General features: G+C 38.3%; 1 protein-coding gene and 1 long non-coding RNA gene across 2 annotated transcripts; one reads left to right on the forward strand and one right to left on the reverse strand.

The window, feature by feature from the left end:
* Positions 1-770: 770 nt before the first annotated feature.
* Positions 771-8,294, forward strand: LOC127375759 (uncharacterized). The gene is made up of 3 exons (XR_007887396.1): positions 771-812; positions 944-990; positions 8,027-8,294. It is a non-coding gene; the product is annotated as an uncharacterized LOC127375759 (long non-coding RNA).
* Positions 8,142-16,685, reverse strand: vamp8 (vesicle-associated membrane protein 8 (endobrevin)). The gene is made up of 3 exons (XM_051422001.1): positions 16,482-16,685; positions 12,455-12,622; positions 8,142-10,682 (listed from the first exon to the last, which is right to left on the reverse strand). Exons 1-3 carry the CDS (start codon positions 16,494-16,496, stop codon positions 10,491-10,493), a joined length of 375 nt encoding a protein of 124 aa, XP_051277961.1. The 5' UTR covers positions 16,497-16,685; the 3' UTR covers positions 8,142-10,490.
* Positions 16,686-17,283: the final 598 nt, after the last annotated feature.

The raw sequence follows: 17,283 nt of genomic DNA on the forward strand, positions 1-17,283 counted from the left end.
GTGTTGCCTACTTATGGGCCCTGCAAGATTTGAAGAAGGTGACTGCTGGTCCACCCTTGTGAGAAATATGTGTAATATTCACATAATATCCCCACGGGGACTTACTGTGTGTATTTGACTCTAAAAGTACCTTTATGTTGACCTTATTGCACTTTATGGTACTTGAGAATTCCCTCATAATAATGTTTTACCTATATTTTAGTAGTAGCTGCATTTTTGAAAACAAAACAATGGTATCCTTGTCTTGCAACAGACTCATTTGGGGTTTAAATCATGACTGGTGTGTGTGTGTGTGTGTGTGTGTGTGTGTGTGTGTGTGTGTGTGTGTGTGTGTGTGTCTGTCCCTGCCACACTTATGATAAGGAGCTGACAGGCTGACAACGCAACTGCGTCACACACAAGCAATTAAAATTCTTTCCAACAGTCTTCAATTCATTCAGTTGTATGCCAAACAAAACACCATCAGACAGACCCCATTACCGCCTCTGATTATGGAAAAGGACCAATAACTGAGATCAAGACGTACTTAGATCAGAAGGAGTTGCTGCAGGATTAATTCATAACACCAGTTGGCACACAGCTGTACTACACTTTCAAAAAGAGGCTATGAACAAATGTAGGACGTAAAGATAAAATGACAAGATTGAAAGTAAAGAAATATCAGAAACAGGAAGTAGGGTAATTCACACATTACTACATAAAACCTTAAAGGGGTAAATTCAAAATTCAAAAGATCAAAATTCCCCAACCTTTATTTAGTTGACTGAAAGAAAACATTGGTTTAGATCACCCACACCTATTGCTGAAGCCCTGTAAGTATGAATTGTTGGCTTAAAGGCCTCAGGTTATGTCCATAAATTAAATTAACTCACTCAGATTTAAAAGATTCTGGATCATTTTCTTTGTACACATACTATTTTACAGAATATTATCTTGTTTGAAGGTTCAACTTCATCCCCTTGGGAGCACTGGCATGCTGAGCAGCAAATGGTAAGAGAACAGAGCCCAGCAGGGATATAAAACTAAATACAGAACTAGAATGGATTACATGTAAGTACTGTGGGAAAAGTACCTGATTGCAATGTGTAATGGCCTAGAACATCTAAAAACCTGTATCATTATCAATCAATATTCTTTTCCAGCTATATTCCAGCTAGACTCATTGGTTATCTACATTATTACATGACATTGTTAGAAATTCTGTGGTAGTATGGTGGTACACTGTACCTCTTTAATAGTAAAGTGTGTGGCACATGTAAATAAAGCACCCAGGGCTGCAACATCTGTCAACACAGACCTAATGAGTCATGAATAAATACATCTAATCTAAACAAATACATACTCTGACTAATATTACTGATAATGTGCTAACAGAGGAACAGTAACAAGGAACAAGAAAAATCCTGGTCCTGTAACTGCTTCTATTCATCCTAACATATGTGTTCCTACTCAGGCTAAAGTTGTTAATAAACAAATAGTAACTAAATCATTAGTGTCAATTATTTTCTGTGGCATGTCATCAGAAAAATGTATTACTATCATGTATGTACATAGTACTTCATGGGACCACTAGAACTTCTTCTACTACCAATATGACTAGCAATACTACTACTGCAGTAATATTAGCATAGTTTAATGGTATAGTACAGCATGTAATAATATAATATGTTCTATAATGTTATAGTGGGCCCATAGTTTGTATACTATACTATGATATGTTTGCTATAGTACAGTAGTGTAGTTCAGGATTGTTGTATAGTCCAGTGTATACTTACCATAGTAGGTATACTTGCAGTACTGTAGTGTTCTGTAGTTATTGATTTGATTTTTGATCGATCAATTGCAGTATTGTGTATTGTATAGTTTAGTATAGTATAGTATAGTATAGTATAGAGTGGTGTAGTATGGTATAGTATAGTATAGTATAGTATAGAGTGGTGTAGTATGGTATAGTATAGTATAGTAGTATAATATAGTATACCGTAGTATAGTATAGTACAGTCCAGTCCAGTACAGTACAGTATAGTATAGAATGGTAATGGTATAGTATAGTAAAGTATAGTAGTATAATATAGTATTCCATAGTATAGTATAGTACAGTACAGTATAGTAAATTATAGTGTAGTGTAGTGTAGTATAGTATAGTATAGTATAGTATAGAATGGTATGGTATGGTATGGTATAGTATAGAATGGTATAGTATAGAATGGTATAGTATAGTATAGTATTGTAGTTTAGTGCAGTGGTATACTATATTGTGTGAACCATACAATACAATAGTATAGTAGAGTACAGTACAGCATAATACAGTAAAGTGTTGTGTAAATCTGCATCAGCCTCTAATATACCTAATTATTTTACTATTGCATCATCAAAGTGCACATATAATTACCATAATACATCTGGGATAGAGTATTTAGCATTTTTCTGACGGAGGCAGCACATGAGACTTTGTCAGGTCGGTGCTGCTGGGGTCAGAGGCCCGGCCAACAAAAGGCTTCTTCTGGGAAAAGCTGAATGAATACAAAGGCCATATTCAGCATGCTGACCACCCTCCCTTCACATCATTGTCTAATACTCGTCCACGGATGGCAGACTCACATCCACATGACCACAACAGTCTGAGTCTAGGCTGATTTCCCATCAGTAACAAATGAGCTTTCAGTGAATGTTTTTGTTTGTGTTGGTCCAAGAGGCTGTTGTTCCAAAAACCCATCAGGCCTTTTGCCATGGGAATAAAACCTTAATATTTCAGTCACCACTTGTTGACTAAACAGCACATTCACACTGAGATACGGAGGTTCCCTGCTGTTGATGCAACAGGAGAAGTGAGCCTGTTACAACCTGTTCAACAGTCTACCTGAGCATTCTTTTTGCACAGTAACCCTTACACAGGTTACAGTTTGATTTGAATGCAGTTGGAATGTTTGGTGGGCATTTTCTGATCCATGTGTTACCATTATGTGAAGGCAGTCAGGACATTTTAAAATAATGTGATAAAGAAATCCTTGATAAAAGCCTAACAATAAATATGCCAGTTAGTAGACCTTAAAGTTGTCTCTATCCTTAACAGATGTGTGCACAGAGAAGGCATTCTGGCAACTAGCCTCACCAGCTGGGTCTGATTTACAGAATACCCATTTTTTTTCTTACTACATTCTTCACAGTACTCAAACTAATATGACACACTTTTGTTTTAAAGTTTGCAGAGTTCAATGTCGTCTTCAGTGCGTATTTCAAACACAGACAACTTGTGTTTACCTTCTTGCTAGTGCTTACTTAGTGATCACACTGAACAGAAACCAAAAGTGTGAGAAAATGTTCCACAATGCCCTTCATAGTTCTACCAAGAGCTGATCTGAGCAACCAGAAAAGCTGCAAGGGAATCCCCACAGATCTAGTACTTCCTTATATCTCAGCTCAGTCTGACTCTCTGTCTCCATCTTGTGTCTGTTCAGCAAACAGCAAAGACGAAAATAATACAAGTAAATACTGTTGTATTTAGTATACAATATTGGAGCAATAAAACCATTAAACATAAATTATCAGGAAAAGCCAAGGAGATTAGGACTAATGTGTCCCAGAACCTTGTAAAACATAAATAAGAGAATTGGATTAGCTGCTTATTCAGAAATCACATACAGCTTCTATTGGTCCATTTTCTGACAACAAAAAAAGAAAGTACATGAATAATAGCCTCCAAAAACAGATACATAACACACTGCTAAAAGGTAGTTACAAATATACATATAGCAGAGGATATGTTGACAATTTAGAGTTTATAATGGGAATTATTTTGACCTCTCTGAAGCTAAACTGGTATTGTAACAGCAGAGATAGGTGGGAGGTGAGACACACAATATCTTTGTTCCAGGCTTGTGTGTATGTATTTCAGAATATAATTTTCTAGTTATAGGCTATGTGTGAATTGTGAAGACCCATTGGTTGATATGAGTCCAACAGGGGGGACCATGCGGGGGCTGTAAATAATCTCTCAGCTGGTTGGCTAGAAGAGCTTGAACTTCCAAGACTAACAGTGTGGGAACAGACAAGGGCCTGAAAACTGACCTTTAACAGCTGAGCCTGGTGCTGTGTTTATTGAATCTAAGTACCGAAGACATATGTCAAAGTGTGGAGCTCTTGTGCCTCTCAAAGCTGTGCTCTCTGTTGAGTTGAAGAAGATCTATCTACATCTGTATGTTATTGTCCATGTATTATATTTAATATGACCAATGTGTCTGACATAAAGTTACATTGAAATTGAATTAATCCTACACAGACTTAAAAACTTTTTGCATTTGACATTCTACATACATTTCTGCATAATCTTAAAGTACTCATTGCTAATAAGACGAGATGTATTAGTCTTAAGGAGCCATACTTCCATCTTCCTGCCATTCATACAATTAAAGGTAATGGTCATTTTGATACCACTATAGATTATAGCCCACAAATTAAGCTTGAAGTGCTGAGCCTGAGCAGGGAGAGAGACGAGACAATGAAGCAAGACAATCTGTATTCTTAACACACTGTTCCACTTTCCTCTAAAAGAAAACAGACCCCAAACTCAATAATGTGTCCCTGAAAGTTTACAGAAAGAATTTATTTGATTTATTATCCTTTTGACAGAGCAATACAAGATAAATACACACAACATCAAAGCCACAAGCATATGTTAAAAGGCCTTTTTTACATTCTGGCTGCATTTCATTAATTCCTGGTACTGTGCATGCTGGCTCACTGGCCTGTAGCCTGACTCAACTTGCAAAGCTACATGGAACATTGCCATCATGAATGGGGGGGGGGGTAACTGTAATAATATTACTAAAACGTATTAGTATTTATTTAGTTACTGGGGAAGTAATATCATTACTGTGGTATAATTACTAGCAATGAGTTACTGTCCAGCACTGTATACAGCTGAGCTTTTCCTGCTGATTTAAATATTTTAAGGTAGTTCCTGTAATGATAACAAGCATTTACTAAAAGAGACACATTTTCTGTAATGAGAAAACTAGAATAGCAGGTTGTACAGGATGTGGCAGGGTCATTCCCTTTGATGAGCAATGGATGGTGGGTTAACAAGCCTATCACCTAACAAGGTGCAGCTGGAACAATGCCTTACCAGAAGTGCTTAATTCAAAGTTTTGGTCAGAGCAAGAAAAAGACCTTGAGTATGGATGGTCTCCATTGACTTGTTGTACTAGTTTACCTGTTGGGGATGAACATTGAAGTCTAACAACCTTTTTATTTGACCTCACATGCCACTGTAGTTGCACAGTATACCAAAGATGCGTCAGTGCAAGTGTATGAATAAAAATACCTGACACAGCACACTTTCATACAAATTGCAGTAAAAAGCTGAACTCAGTCAGTGGTACTGACCGCTTCTTCCAATTCCTTTGACTTGTTGTCGAGGTCGAAGAGATACTCTTCTCTTTTCATGATTTTTTCGAAATTTGTCTTCATTACATCTGTGACTTCATCCATCTCAGCTCTTATGGCCTGAAAATGTCCCTGTAGCCACATCTGCCCCCTGCTCCTGGAATGGTGTGTGAGAGAAGTTAAAAAGATAAAAGAGTGGATTTATCTGTTAGTCGTAAGTGACATTGCATGCACCACTACAGGGTTTATGAGAACGGTGTAGATGTGCTATTTCATAAAACCCTTTAATTTCCAAAAACTTTCTCATTTTAACTATTGAAGGTTCTGGATTATAGTGGTGGAAAGTAACTAACTATCTTTTTCTTTTAAAATTATTTATACTTCTTCTGCCTTAAAACTATCTGGGTCTCAGGAACTCGAAAAAGTCTAAGAAACAACATTCTGTTTTCCTGGACTCTGGATCCAGAAAAGTCTATCTGTATAACCCTGTATAATATAAGAAATTATACATTTTTAAACCTGTGTCTGTAAGTTAATTTTTTTTTTTTTTTCCTTTTTATTTTATATATATTTACCTCTCATTTCTCCTCTATTGCCACCTCAATTTAAATCTCAGTCTGGTTTGACTCATTACTCTGTAATGTATGTACACTGTACAGATATTCACACTATTATTTGTTGTGTCTGATATTTTCAACTACAATTTAAATTAAGTACATTTAATGATAATCTTTTTTATTTGTTTATTTTCTGAATCACAAATTGTAAGTAAAAGACTTTGCAGTTAAAATGAGCTCCTTTAAAACAAACTTCCCTCTCTGCCCACCTGTCTCTAACCTTTATAGTAAAACTATTTTCACTTACCATGTTTGTCTGTCTCTTGCTGTGTTTGTGCCAAGCCTGTCACACCCAGTGCATTTTAATATCCCATGAATACTTCCTGAACTTCCTGAAAAACAAGGTATCTTCACTAGTGATGTTGTATTAGCAACTGACGTCAGAACAGTCCTGCCTGCCTACACATACTGCCTTTCTCTCCATAGCTGATAAGCTCTCATTGGTTAACTACAGTAACTGACACATTTCAACAGGAATCACATCACATAAAGGAAGTGATAAAACCATTTCAAAAGTGCTTCCAGCTGGTTGTCATTCTATTTTGTCTCTCTCGACATAATTTGGATGGATTGCTATAATATTTTGTCCAGACATTCATATTCCCCATAGAAATAATTGTAATGACTTTGGCACCATTATCAGGTAAAATACTCTGGCTTGTGACCAAATATCTACAAAAGTAATGACATTCCCATCAGCCTCAGCTCTACTTTGTATTTACTAATTAGCAACTGTCAGCATGCTATCATAAACATCAGCATGTTAACATTGTCATTGTGAGCATGCTGGCTTTAGCATTTAGCTTAAAGGACCAGTGAGGGGGATTCTGTGGCATCTAGTGGTGATGTTCCAGACTGCAACTAACTGAACACCGCTGGAGTATCTAACAACCTGGGAATGAGAATGGGGTGTGAAATGTGCATGGCTGTAGACTCTTGTTTCTTTGAAGGTATCCTTTCTGTAGTGTGAGCTGGCCTGTTGTCATTTTCACTTCTCACACTGTTTTATTGATTTATTGTTTGTAGTATTGATATATTGACCATTATTGAGCATCATTTAACTATCCTGGTGAAATTAAGTTGAAAAAAAATTGAATTGAAAATTGAAATTCCCAGACTGCAGTTGTTGGACTTCTTGCTTTCTGATTATTATTCACTGTATTCCCATTAAGTTTACAATTACAACAGTTAATATGAAACCGCCCTAACTAGAGTCCAACTGATGTGGGTTTGTTGAGGCTGATTACTGGTATGGCAGTCGATACAGTGAATTTTTAAGCTGGAATGAAAATAGACCGGCTTTGCAGCGATATGACAATGCAAAGCTACTCGGTAGGCTGCTTTCTTAAACAAATAACTTTATTAAAAATATTTATTTAAATAATTTAATATAGAGGCTACACTGTTAACCAATTCTAGAAATGAACACTGAGAAAATAAAGAATAAATAAAAATGAAATAAATATCTAAACAGCTGTACTATAAAAACTACAAGCCTTTCATAATGAGTGACACATAAGATACTATACAGATATGATACAGTCTGTGACAGGCCAATATTGGCTGGATTATAGTAGTCCAACTAATGCTGACCCTGGATGCAAGTTTGACAGGCCTACTGACACATGCATTAAGTTGCATCACAGGAAGTGTATGATGCAGTATGCTTTGGAGATTCACCCATATTAGAGGCTAAAAGTCAAATTGTCTTCTGCTTTTTTTGATTTGCCCTTTCTTTGTCTTCCAACTCCTCAAACTTAAGAAATCCCAATTCTTAATCACTGGAGTGCCTCTGCAAGAAGATGACTGCTGGTCTTGTTGCAATATTTGACATTATAATTTAATTTCTTCAGTTAAAAATCCTTTTCTGTGAGATGTTTACAGTATTTAGTATAGTTGAAAGCAAAGTTTTAGTCTGATTTCTTTGAAGCAAGCAGATATCAGATGTTGTCAAATTCTGTTTTTGCTATTGCTTAGCTGTACTAAACTGATCAGAAAATGCTGGTCTTCATACTTTCACTAAGAGCCTAGAATTGTGCAAACCATCGCCTCTGACCTACTTCCACAAGTCTCAGATTAGCCGGACACTGTCTCCACCTTGTGGCTACTCAGCAAAGGAGGGGAACCATCACAACAGAGCAGAGGTAAATACTATTTATTTAATTATCAGACCATTAAAACAATTAAATACCATAAGTCATCAGAATAGGAAGCTTGACATTTTTGACATTTACTGTGGACCGGATCCTGGCCCGGGGACATTTCATCTGTTTTGAGAATGTGAATTCAAAATGACCAGAGTTAGAGACACTGGAAGAAGCCGTTAACACAATGACAGACCTGCAGTAGTGATCATGGTCTCACCCAGCATTAATCAGGTCAGTGTGAACAGGCAAAGAGATTAGGACTACTGCGCCCAGAGCCATGTAAAAAACACAATGTAGAATTAATTCCAACACAGCTCACTTTTTTTGGGTCCTACGTCTAGAAAATGTTTAACAGCAGACTAAGTGAACTGCACCATTTATTGATTAATCAGTCTTTTTTGATTTGAAAAAGAAAGAACACGAATGACATAAAGCATTAAATAAATAGCCTCTAAAAGAAAAGATACTTTAATTAACATGTTGGTTAAAGGCTGCTACAAATATACATAAAGGTGAGAATATGACTATTTACAGTTCATAATGGGAAGTAAAACAGCAGAGAGAGAGGTGGGAGGTAAGACACAAAGTTTTCTAGTTATAAGCTGTGACTGTGAGGGCCTATTGGTTGACATGGACCCAGCAGGGGGGCCATGGAGGGGGTGTAAATGATCTCTCTCAGCTGGCTGGCTGGAAGAGCCTGATCCTCTAACAGTAGAAGTGTGGGAACAGACCTTTAACAGCTGTCCCCAGTGGTTAGTTTATTGAATCCAAAAACCATAGCCATACATTTGAACTGCAATATTTTTACAGATGAAACAGAGAGCAAAAACAGTTACAGCTGCAGTTGGTACATTTTATGAAAATAACTGTCATATTTTCTATATCCTGACAGTAGAACATGAGACAGATAATCTGTAAAAAACCCAAAAACAATCAGGTTCCTCTGGCTCCTCCTAGTGCTCCTAATGGTATTTACAAGAATCCTCCGGGCCTGGATGAAAACAACCAATCAGAGCAGAGAAAGGAAGAAAAACCCTTTGGGTTGGTGGCTTGAAGGTGATTGATTGTCGAGTCTCATTCCCAGCACTGGTATTTGAGGACCTGGTAATGAGACTCAGCAAACAAATCTCTTTCTTGGCTCTGATTGGTTGTTTTCGTTCAGGCCTGGTAGATTCTTGCAAACGTCATTAGGAGCACTAGGAGGAGCCTATTCTATTATTAGGATATAGTGAAAAAAAAATCAGGTTCCTGAAAAAAGTTTCAGCAAATATGACAAAAAGTTATTTTTTTTATATAAAAGTCACCTACTGCAGCTTTAAAAAGGCTGCTCATACTGCACAGCACAAATGTGCAAAGCTAAAATTCCCCTCTAGGGACCACACATTTCTGTAGAAAAACCATATAACTGCAATCGCTGTGTTGACTACTATTGAGTACAAAGCTCTCCTCAAATATAACCCCTCAACACCAATTAGGAGCTGATAACAATATTTTCAAAAGAACTAAAGCAGTGCAGACTGTTTACAACAAACTTTCTGACAAATTTTAATAGAATTTCAATGGAATGACTATTTTTTCTAGATTGTCTGACTTCAAAGAAACTAGAAACACTTTGAAAAGAATAAGCCCACAAGTAGTAACATACATATCTAATACACAATGCAGCCATCCATTAAATATGATGTGACCTAAAATGCTTTTCTTTTTGCTTTGTTTGGTGCATTTGTCAAATATCAGCAACAAAACAAATGTTGCATGATTTCTTTTAGACACTGCATTTTTCATCTATTAAAGTATACAAACTGTCCGTTATAAAAAGGTGCACATAAGTGATCACATTAAAGACAAACATGTCTAGTAAGTGGCTTGAGAAATCCACACTCATTATTTCCCCCTACACACAGTGATTCTGATTTCTCTTTGCCAGGATGAAATAATAATTGTTGATGGTGAAACAGTTAAACCGAGGAGAGCTGACGTGTCCACCTAGAACAGTTGACAGTGTTTTTGCTGCTGTCAGGTGAAGACCTCAGACATTCCAGAGACTTTTGTTTAATTTCTCACAAATTCAAAAAATGGCTGAGCTAGAATTGTGTTTTGAAAGGGTTTCAAAAGCTTAGGTGTCATTAAAAATCCTTAAACCAAAGCAGAGTCCTTGAATTCCAATATAAGCAAGAACGTCACCAGTAGCAATGAACCCAGAAGTAATAAAGGTTTCACCAGACAGCAGTGATTTGTTTAAGTCTATATATTACTTTGTATACTGTGCAAAAGGAATGTGTTTGTTTATGATTTAATGATGTCTATATGTACATTATATATGTGTGTGTGTGTGTGTGTGTTAGGGTTGTGGCTTGCTGGTGGGAGTGATTATAGGAGGCACGGGGGCACTGGTAGGGATGACTCCGGTGGCCAGCAGGATGATGATGAGGACGATGATGAGGACCACCACCACGATGAGCACAATCAGCTTGACGTTTTTCCACCAGTACGAGCGAGCCACTTTCTGAGACGTCTGCTTGAAGTGCTGAGCCTGAGCAGGGAGAGAGACGAGACAGTCCCTTCAAGAAACATTGCGGGTCAACATGGTGGACTCAGTAGAAGAGGACCCGCTCCCTCTGTAGACATAACAGCTTAATCTAAGGTAACGAAAACACAACTATTCTACATTTAAGATGATTATACACTAATGACAACATAGCTATGAATACTATATTCACTTTCAACCAAAAGATCCTCAGTTACACACTGGACCTGGCTTATTCACTTGCTTGCTGAGAGTTGAGATAAGAAGATTGATACTACTCTTATGTCTGTACACTAAATATAGCTGGATCCTGCTACCAGCATGGCAAACTGTTGTTTTTACACTTCAGTTTTTGTACAAAAAGGAACAAACGAGATCGGTCACACATATGCAAAATCAACATTGGCGCGTATCTGCCTCCTGTTCCCTTCCATTCTATGTGAGCTAAGGGGCAAAGCCGATTCGTATCTCTGATTCAAGTTCAACATTGGTGAACTCTGACCGACGAAATTGCAGCTTCAACCCAACTGCAAATATTGACCCCTAAACGGACTACAAACCAGCAAACTGATTTTTGTGTGACCATAGCTATACAGGAAGATGGCATCCCCATTGTTAATCCTGCCTACAAAATTTGGACAGTTTCTTCAGCTGGTGGAAAAAGACATTGGGCACAACACCAACCCAGTGTGAATTACTGAGAAGTAATATGAGGTGTGAGCAGGGATTCAGAGGTCTGGATCACTTAGACTGCACCAATTCTCATTGGGACTGTCACATTTTTCTAAATTCAAAATTCATGTCATCAGGATAACTTGAAAGATACTATCATCACATAAGTATTGGACATTTATTAACACACATTGTTTATCATTTAAATATCTGAACAATCAACAGTTTCTTACTGTTTGTGTTGCTGGGGAGGGTTAGTGTCTGCTCCTAACTCTCCCTGACATCTTGATCATGTGTCATTGACAATTACTCCTTTGTTCATGCGTGGTATTGTGCATCCTGTTTCACTGGCACGGCATACTGGCACAGCTAAATGGAACTGAGCCATTATTAATGTTATTAGATACACCTGTGCTTTTAGGGCTAAGTCCAAATATCTGCTGTGAGACAGGTCAGCTGTGTGAGACAGCAGTGAGTTGTGCGCTGCTTCAGATAATGAAGTTACTGTGATAATTCGATATGTAGAATTTTTTTTGGACTGTAAAACTGGAATTGAAATGTTATATACTTTTACAGATAATGGCCACTTCATTCCCTATGATGAGCAGCAGGCATTTCTACATGTCATTAATAATGACTGCAATCAATTCATCTTTTCCAGTTTCAAGGTGCTGGCTTTGTGAATGATGGCTGATTAATGTGGCTTCCCAGGACACATCAGTGGAACAGAGCCATGTTAATGTCATCAGTTCCACCTGCGCTCTCCCTGCGATGACAAAATCAAAATGGCTACCGTGAAGAAGGACTGCAGAGCCTGTGCAGTGAGGCATCTAAACCTCAGACAAAAAGGTTGTTGTTTTAACGAGCTTAATCGCCTAATGCGGTGCAGCTGGAACCTCTCACTGAAGAGCGCTTAATTCAAAGTTTAGCAAGAAAAAGGCCACACTAGGTCAGGTTCATTTGTGTTCTGTAATGTCTAGAATATGAGATGGCCTCTGGTGACTTATTAGCCTGTGACCAACCTCTTTATTATGGGAATACGGTCCACCTCTCAACCCACTTTTACACAGAGTTTAAAAAAGACAAACTCCTGTGGAAAGACTGACCCCTGCTTGCAGGTCCTCGGATTTGTCCATGAGGTCATCCAGTCTCTCTCCCCGGGCCAGGATCCGGTCCACATTCTCCGTCATGATGTTTTTCACTCCATCTACCTGATCCCTCAAGGACTGCACCTTGTCCTGTGGCACTGGCTCTGCGGCCACTCCGCCCCGCTCCTGGGATCGGACACAAAAAGGGTCATTTAAGAAAATTAGTGGAGGAACAAAGTTCTCCCAACGCATCAGTTGCAATCCATATTGGTGATAGACGATTAATCAGGCCGATTATCCAGCCTGTTAGATAATCAGCATTGGCCGATGTCTGTGCTCACAAGGCCAATAAAGAGAAAATGTGTTATGACAGCCACACAGCCTCGTCAGTGTGTCTGTCCTGTATTATATCTCTCCTGCATCTCTCTGTAAACATATGCCTTAATTCACTGTAGAATAAAACAGAATTATACACAGTTTTTCTTTATTTTGATATCGGAATTAAATATTGGCTATCTGCAGCTCGGCTTTCTAAATATCGGCATTGGCCAATAAAAACCCAGACTGGTCAACCACTGATCCATGTCCTAATTTTTCTTGTAGTTTCTATCATTGTAAAAAAGGAAGTCACTTTGAATAAAGAACAAAAAAGCAGAAGGAAGAATGTTTTTTGTGGTAGGTGCCAATAGATGCATGGGAATGACGTTTGGTGTCTCAGCAGCCCAGCACTGAGAAAGGGCTGTGAATGACATCGTGTTGCAACTCCAGTTGAAAACATCGTCTTCGATCCTTGATGACATGTGGAGTACCTCAAGGGACAATCACTGGATCAGTTCCTTCTTTGTATATACTGCCTCGAGGTCACACAATCACAACATTAATCAAAGTGACTGGCCTTTATATGTTGGCAGTTGCTGCCCTACTCCCTTTAATTCAATACCATTCAAGGAGCTCGGGTTTCCTCTTTAATAAAGTTTTGAATTTAATCGACAAGTTTTGTCCAGTCATACTTTTTCAATCAAAGCAAGGTTGAATAATTCTCTCTGAGATACTAAATACTAGAACAGATCTGATTTTGCATGTATTCATATTATGGCCTCTCTGACTGACTACTTTCTGCAGGAACATGTACAACCGTTCCAATTTGCTCATAATGTTTTTTTCCTGTTGGTTTTATTGTGGTTTTTAACAACTTTATTTTACAATTTGCATAATGACTTCCATGGCTCTGAAGGAGCTTTTCAAATTTGTCCTAATAATGTTATGAGGTTATCTCAGTCTGGGCTCTGTTACAAACTGGAGGTGTGTTTGAAAGATGTGGGCATTTAGGAGGTTGCGAGGGTCCAATGTTTCGTGGGAAATGTAGGACCCTGTGTTTCTGGAACATATTTAAGGCTAAAAGTCAGGATATTTCAGGCTCTGATGTTTTCATTTTCCCAACTTTAAGCAAGTGCAATATTAAATCGCTGTCCTTTTGAACTGAATTCATAATAAATGTGTGCTCAGGATGGCCAAAGCAGCAGTATCAAGTACCAAGCAGTATCACTGACATTTTTACCAGAAGGCCTTTAATATTCTTTTAGTTATTTCCTCCAATCCCTCAGTGGCTGTCTGACACCTGTACCACTCAATAAAGCACTAGAGTCTAAAGGAATAAAAATCAAACCAGGCTTGTGTTTTCAGACGACAATGAGCATGACAACTGGCAGTGGCTTTGAGAGTCCTCTCAGTCCCTCGGGCCGCTGACCGTGACAGCACAACCAGCTGGCTGTCAAACGATTGATTTTACATTTCTGGGAACGCCTGCTACAGGGTGCCTGCATTCAACAGGAAGAAAAGCTGTTATCTTACACAGTCAGGTGTGATTTCAAAGCAGAAATGCTGTATGAACACATATATGCAGTGTGATGTGTGCGCAAGTCCGCCTACAATGACTTCCATGTCCCACGAGTCAGCACCAGACTGTAAACAACACTGTCTCTAGGAAACACAGCAGGTTTTGCTGTGTCACCAGCTGTCTCCCTTCTCCGTTGTTACCCTCCCCTTCCTTCTCTCTGTTCCTTTCTTCATTCTTTTAAGGCTTTCCACCCCCTCTTTCCTTCAGTCCATTATTTCCCCTCCTTCATTCTTGTCTCTTTATTCTGCTCAATCTTCTCCACCATCTTCTTTCCTTCACTCTTTTCTTTTTCCTTTGGAGGCAATGGTTTATGCACCAATGCTCCTATGTAGCAACTTTTGATCACAATTTGTGTTTAAGCTCACCTATAAAACAGTTTTTTCTCCCTTCCCTCCTTTACCAGTGCTAGTAGTTTGGTGAGGTCCACTGAATGGCTGATAGCTATCAAGTATCAACATTCACAGAAAGTGGGAGACAAAGACAGTACAAGACGTTTATGCACATTCATTAAGCCTCCTATTCAAGTATTTAACCTGTTCTAAGCCTTGTAGAGGAATCACCCAGAAATGTGTTACAACAAGGCAATTTGTAAATGTGATACATAATGCATAAAATGCAAATAATCAATCTTTCCTAGCTGACCACAGGTGTAAATGCAAAGGATGGATTTCAATTGTCTTGGTAGGCCACATGAAATCCTCACTGCTCTTGTCCTAATCTAGCCAAATGTGAAAACTTTAAACTGCGAGTGCACACCACAAGGTCTGAATAGATCACTTGCAGACACTTAACATGCAGTGAGATTTTCCTGTTATCAGCACACCCTAATAAATGCTGACGTACAACCGACACTAATAAAATCTACAGGATACAGGCCACAGTTGGTTTTGGTCTTCACATCAGCACAGCTGAGTCAATATAGTTTAAGTTCAAATGTTAGTTTGGACCTACAAAGAGAGGGAAGGCAATGTTTCAAAACCACAAAAATATGGTTTTTTTTAACCGTTTAGCAGAGGAAGCAACAGTGACATGTCATTAGCCTGCAACAGATAGTCATTAGACCCAGGGGCCCTCAGTGGACAAGCCTTCGTTACTGATGACTGCCTAAGGAGATCTGTGTTAGATAGGAGTTGAAAAACTAATCACATGGCTGATTTGAGCACAGCAGGGAGGAAATGAGGAGGGAAAGACACAATGAATATAGGTTTGTAGTATCTATGGCAATTTTGCAAGTTGTCATTACTGAAATAATGCAACAGACGATCCTCTGTTACAGTAACAGTACCTTGAAGAGCCTGGGACTTCCTGGGAGACTTTTCAAGGACCTTGAGTCAAAAATTGTTCTTCCACATTTTTGGCAATGTTAGCCATTTCACACTACCTTTGAATTTTCAGAAGCTTCTTTTCAATTCAGAACAATAAACTTCAAACAATATAATGACAACTGCTTCTCTTAGCACGGTGTTGTGAGAACAACATGTTAGCATCGGCTCCATTTGAATGTAACTAAATACTAGCAGTAAGCTCAAGCTTTAAAAGTAGATTTTTCTTCTCAGAAAATTGTTGCACGCTGGACAATATATGTGCCGAGTTAATAAAACATTGTATTTTAAGAAATGCCATGAGCCATATTTGCCGGGTTTTGTCTCTATCTGTAGGTATGGTAAGTCAGTATTAAACCGACACATTTTTTAAATGGGGTTTGGCTACAGGCGTCAGGGTCAACTGACACCCAGTGAAGCAGAGTCGTACTTTTAAAATATACGGTGTGCGGAAAACGAAGGTTTATCAGGCAGTGACTGACATAAAAACCTGAAAATGTGTAGTTAGAGTTTCCATGTGAAGTGCCTGTTTTAGCTTGAATGAAAAAAAAAAACATTAGCTTAACTCCCTCTAAAACAGTACACTGCACGGTTTCGGCACTGGGTGCAAATAGGCCATTTTGTTCTTTCTGGGACTTCCCCGCTCAACATTGAAAAGTTAATTCGCTCACTTTACACACATTTTTTGAGGCTTGGTGCAACATTTTAAAGTCAAATGTAAAATGTTTTACATACACCTGTTGCATGTCGGGTCTGACGTTAAACATGGTGACGGCGGAGAGGCTTCACACACAACAAAACACAAGCTTCAGCCACTATCACCTACCGGATCAATGTCCATCTTGATGGAAAAGTGCCCTTTGACCGCAAACCCGATGGATCGACTTTGTTTTAAGTTGATCCTGGTATTTAAAACCTCTCTAAAGACTTGAGAGTTTGATGCTCCTCCAAAGCGAATACGTTTCCTCCTCTGTTTAACTTCCTGGTTGTTTTTTTCCTTCAAACTGAATTCCTTCGCTTCGAGAGTCAAGCAGACGTAAGACAACCGCAGTGTCCCGACTGTAACGTAAAAATAAAGGACAAGTCGCAGCTCTTTCTAAGGAATGTAGCAGGGTAGAGTCACTAGTTAGCATAAGTGAAAAGTAAATACTTTTAAAGGACTAAGTTTGTATTGAACTTTATCGCACTTTAACCTTGTTTTACTGCAATATCACATGTATTTGAAACTAGAATGAGAAAACACATTTTAACAAATGATATTGGCCTGGATTTGTATGTAGCCCACAGAATGAACAGCAGTTTAGTAAGGACATTTGTTTTTAGTTTGTTTTACTTTTTTAAATATACATTTACATGATTTATTTTCACTTTTTAATACTTATAATAGCCTTATGTATTTTGTTGCGTCTTTTTGTTGTTGCTCATTACCCGCGTTACACCATGTTTGCGTGCTTTTATTTTGAAGGGTGTTTCCTTCATTGTTGTATAATACAACAACTTGATGTGGCGCTCCACTTTTTAACCTCGGGATGGCGTCATACTGAGGCGTTTCTACCATGTTCTAATTACTGAATCATTAAGATAAACCTATCACACAACTAAATATCATTTTATATGTTCCTTGGCTG

Source organism: Dicentrarchus labrax, unplaced genomic scaffold (genome assembly GCF_905237075.1).
Source record: "Dicentrarchus labrax unplaced genomic scaffold, dlabrax2021, whole genome shotgun sequence".
NCBI lineage: Eukaryota > Metazoa > Chordata > Actinopteri > Moronidae > Dicentrarchus > Dicentrarchus labrax.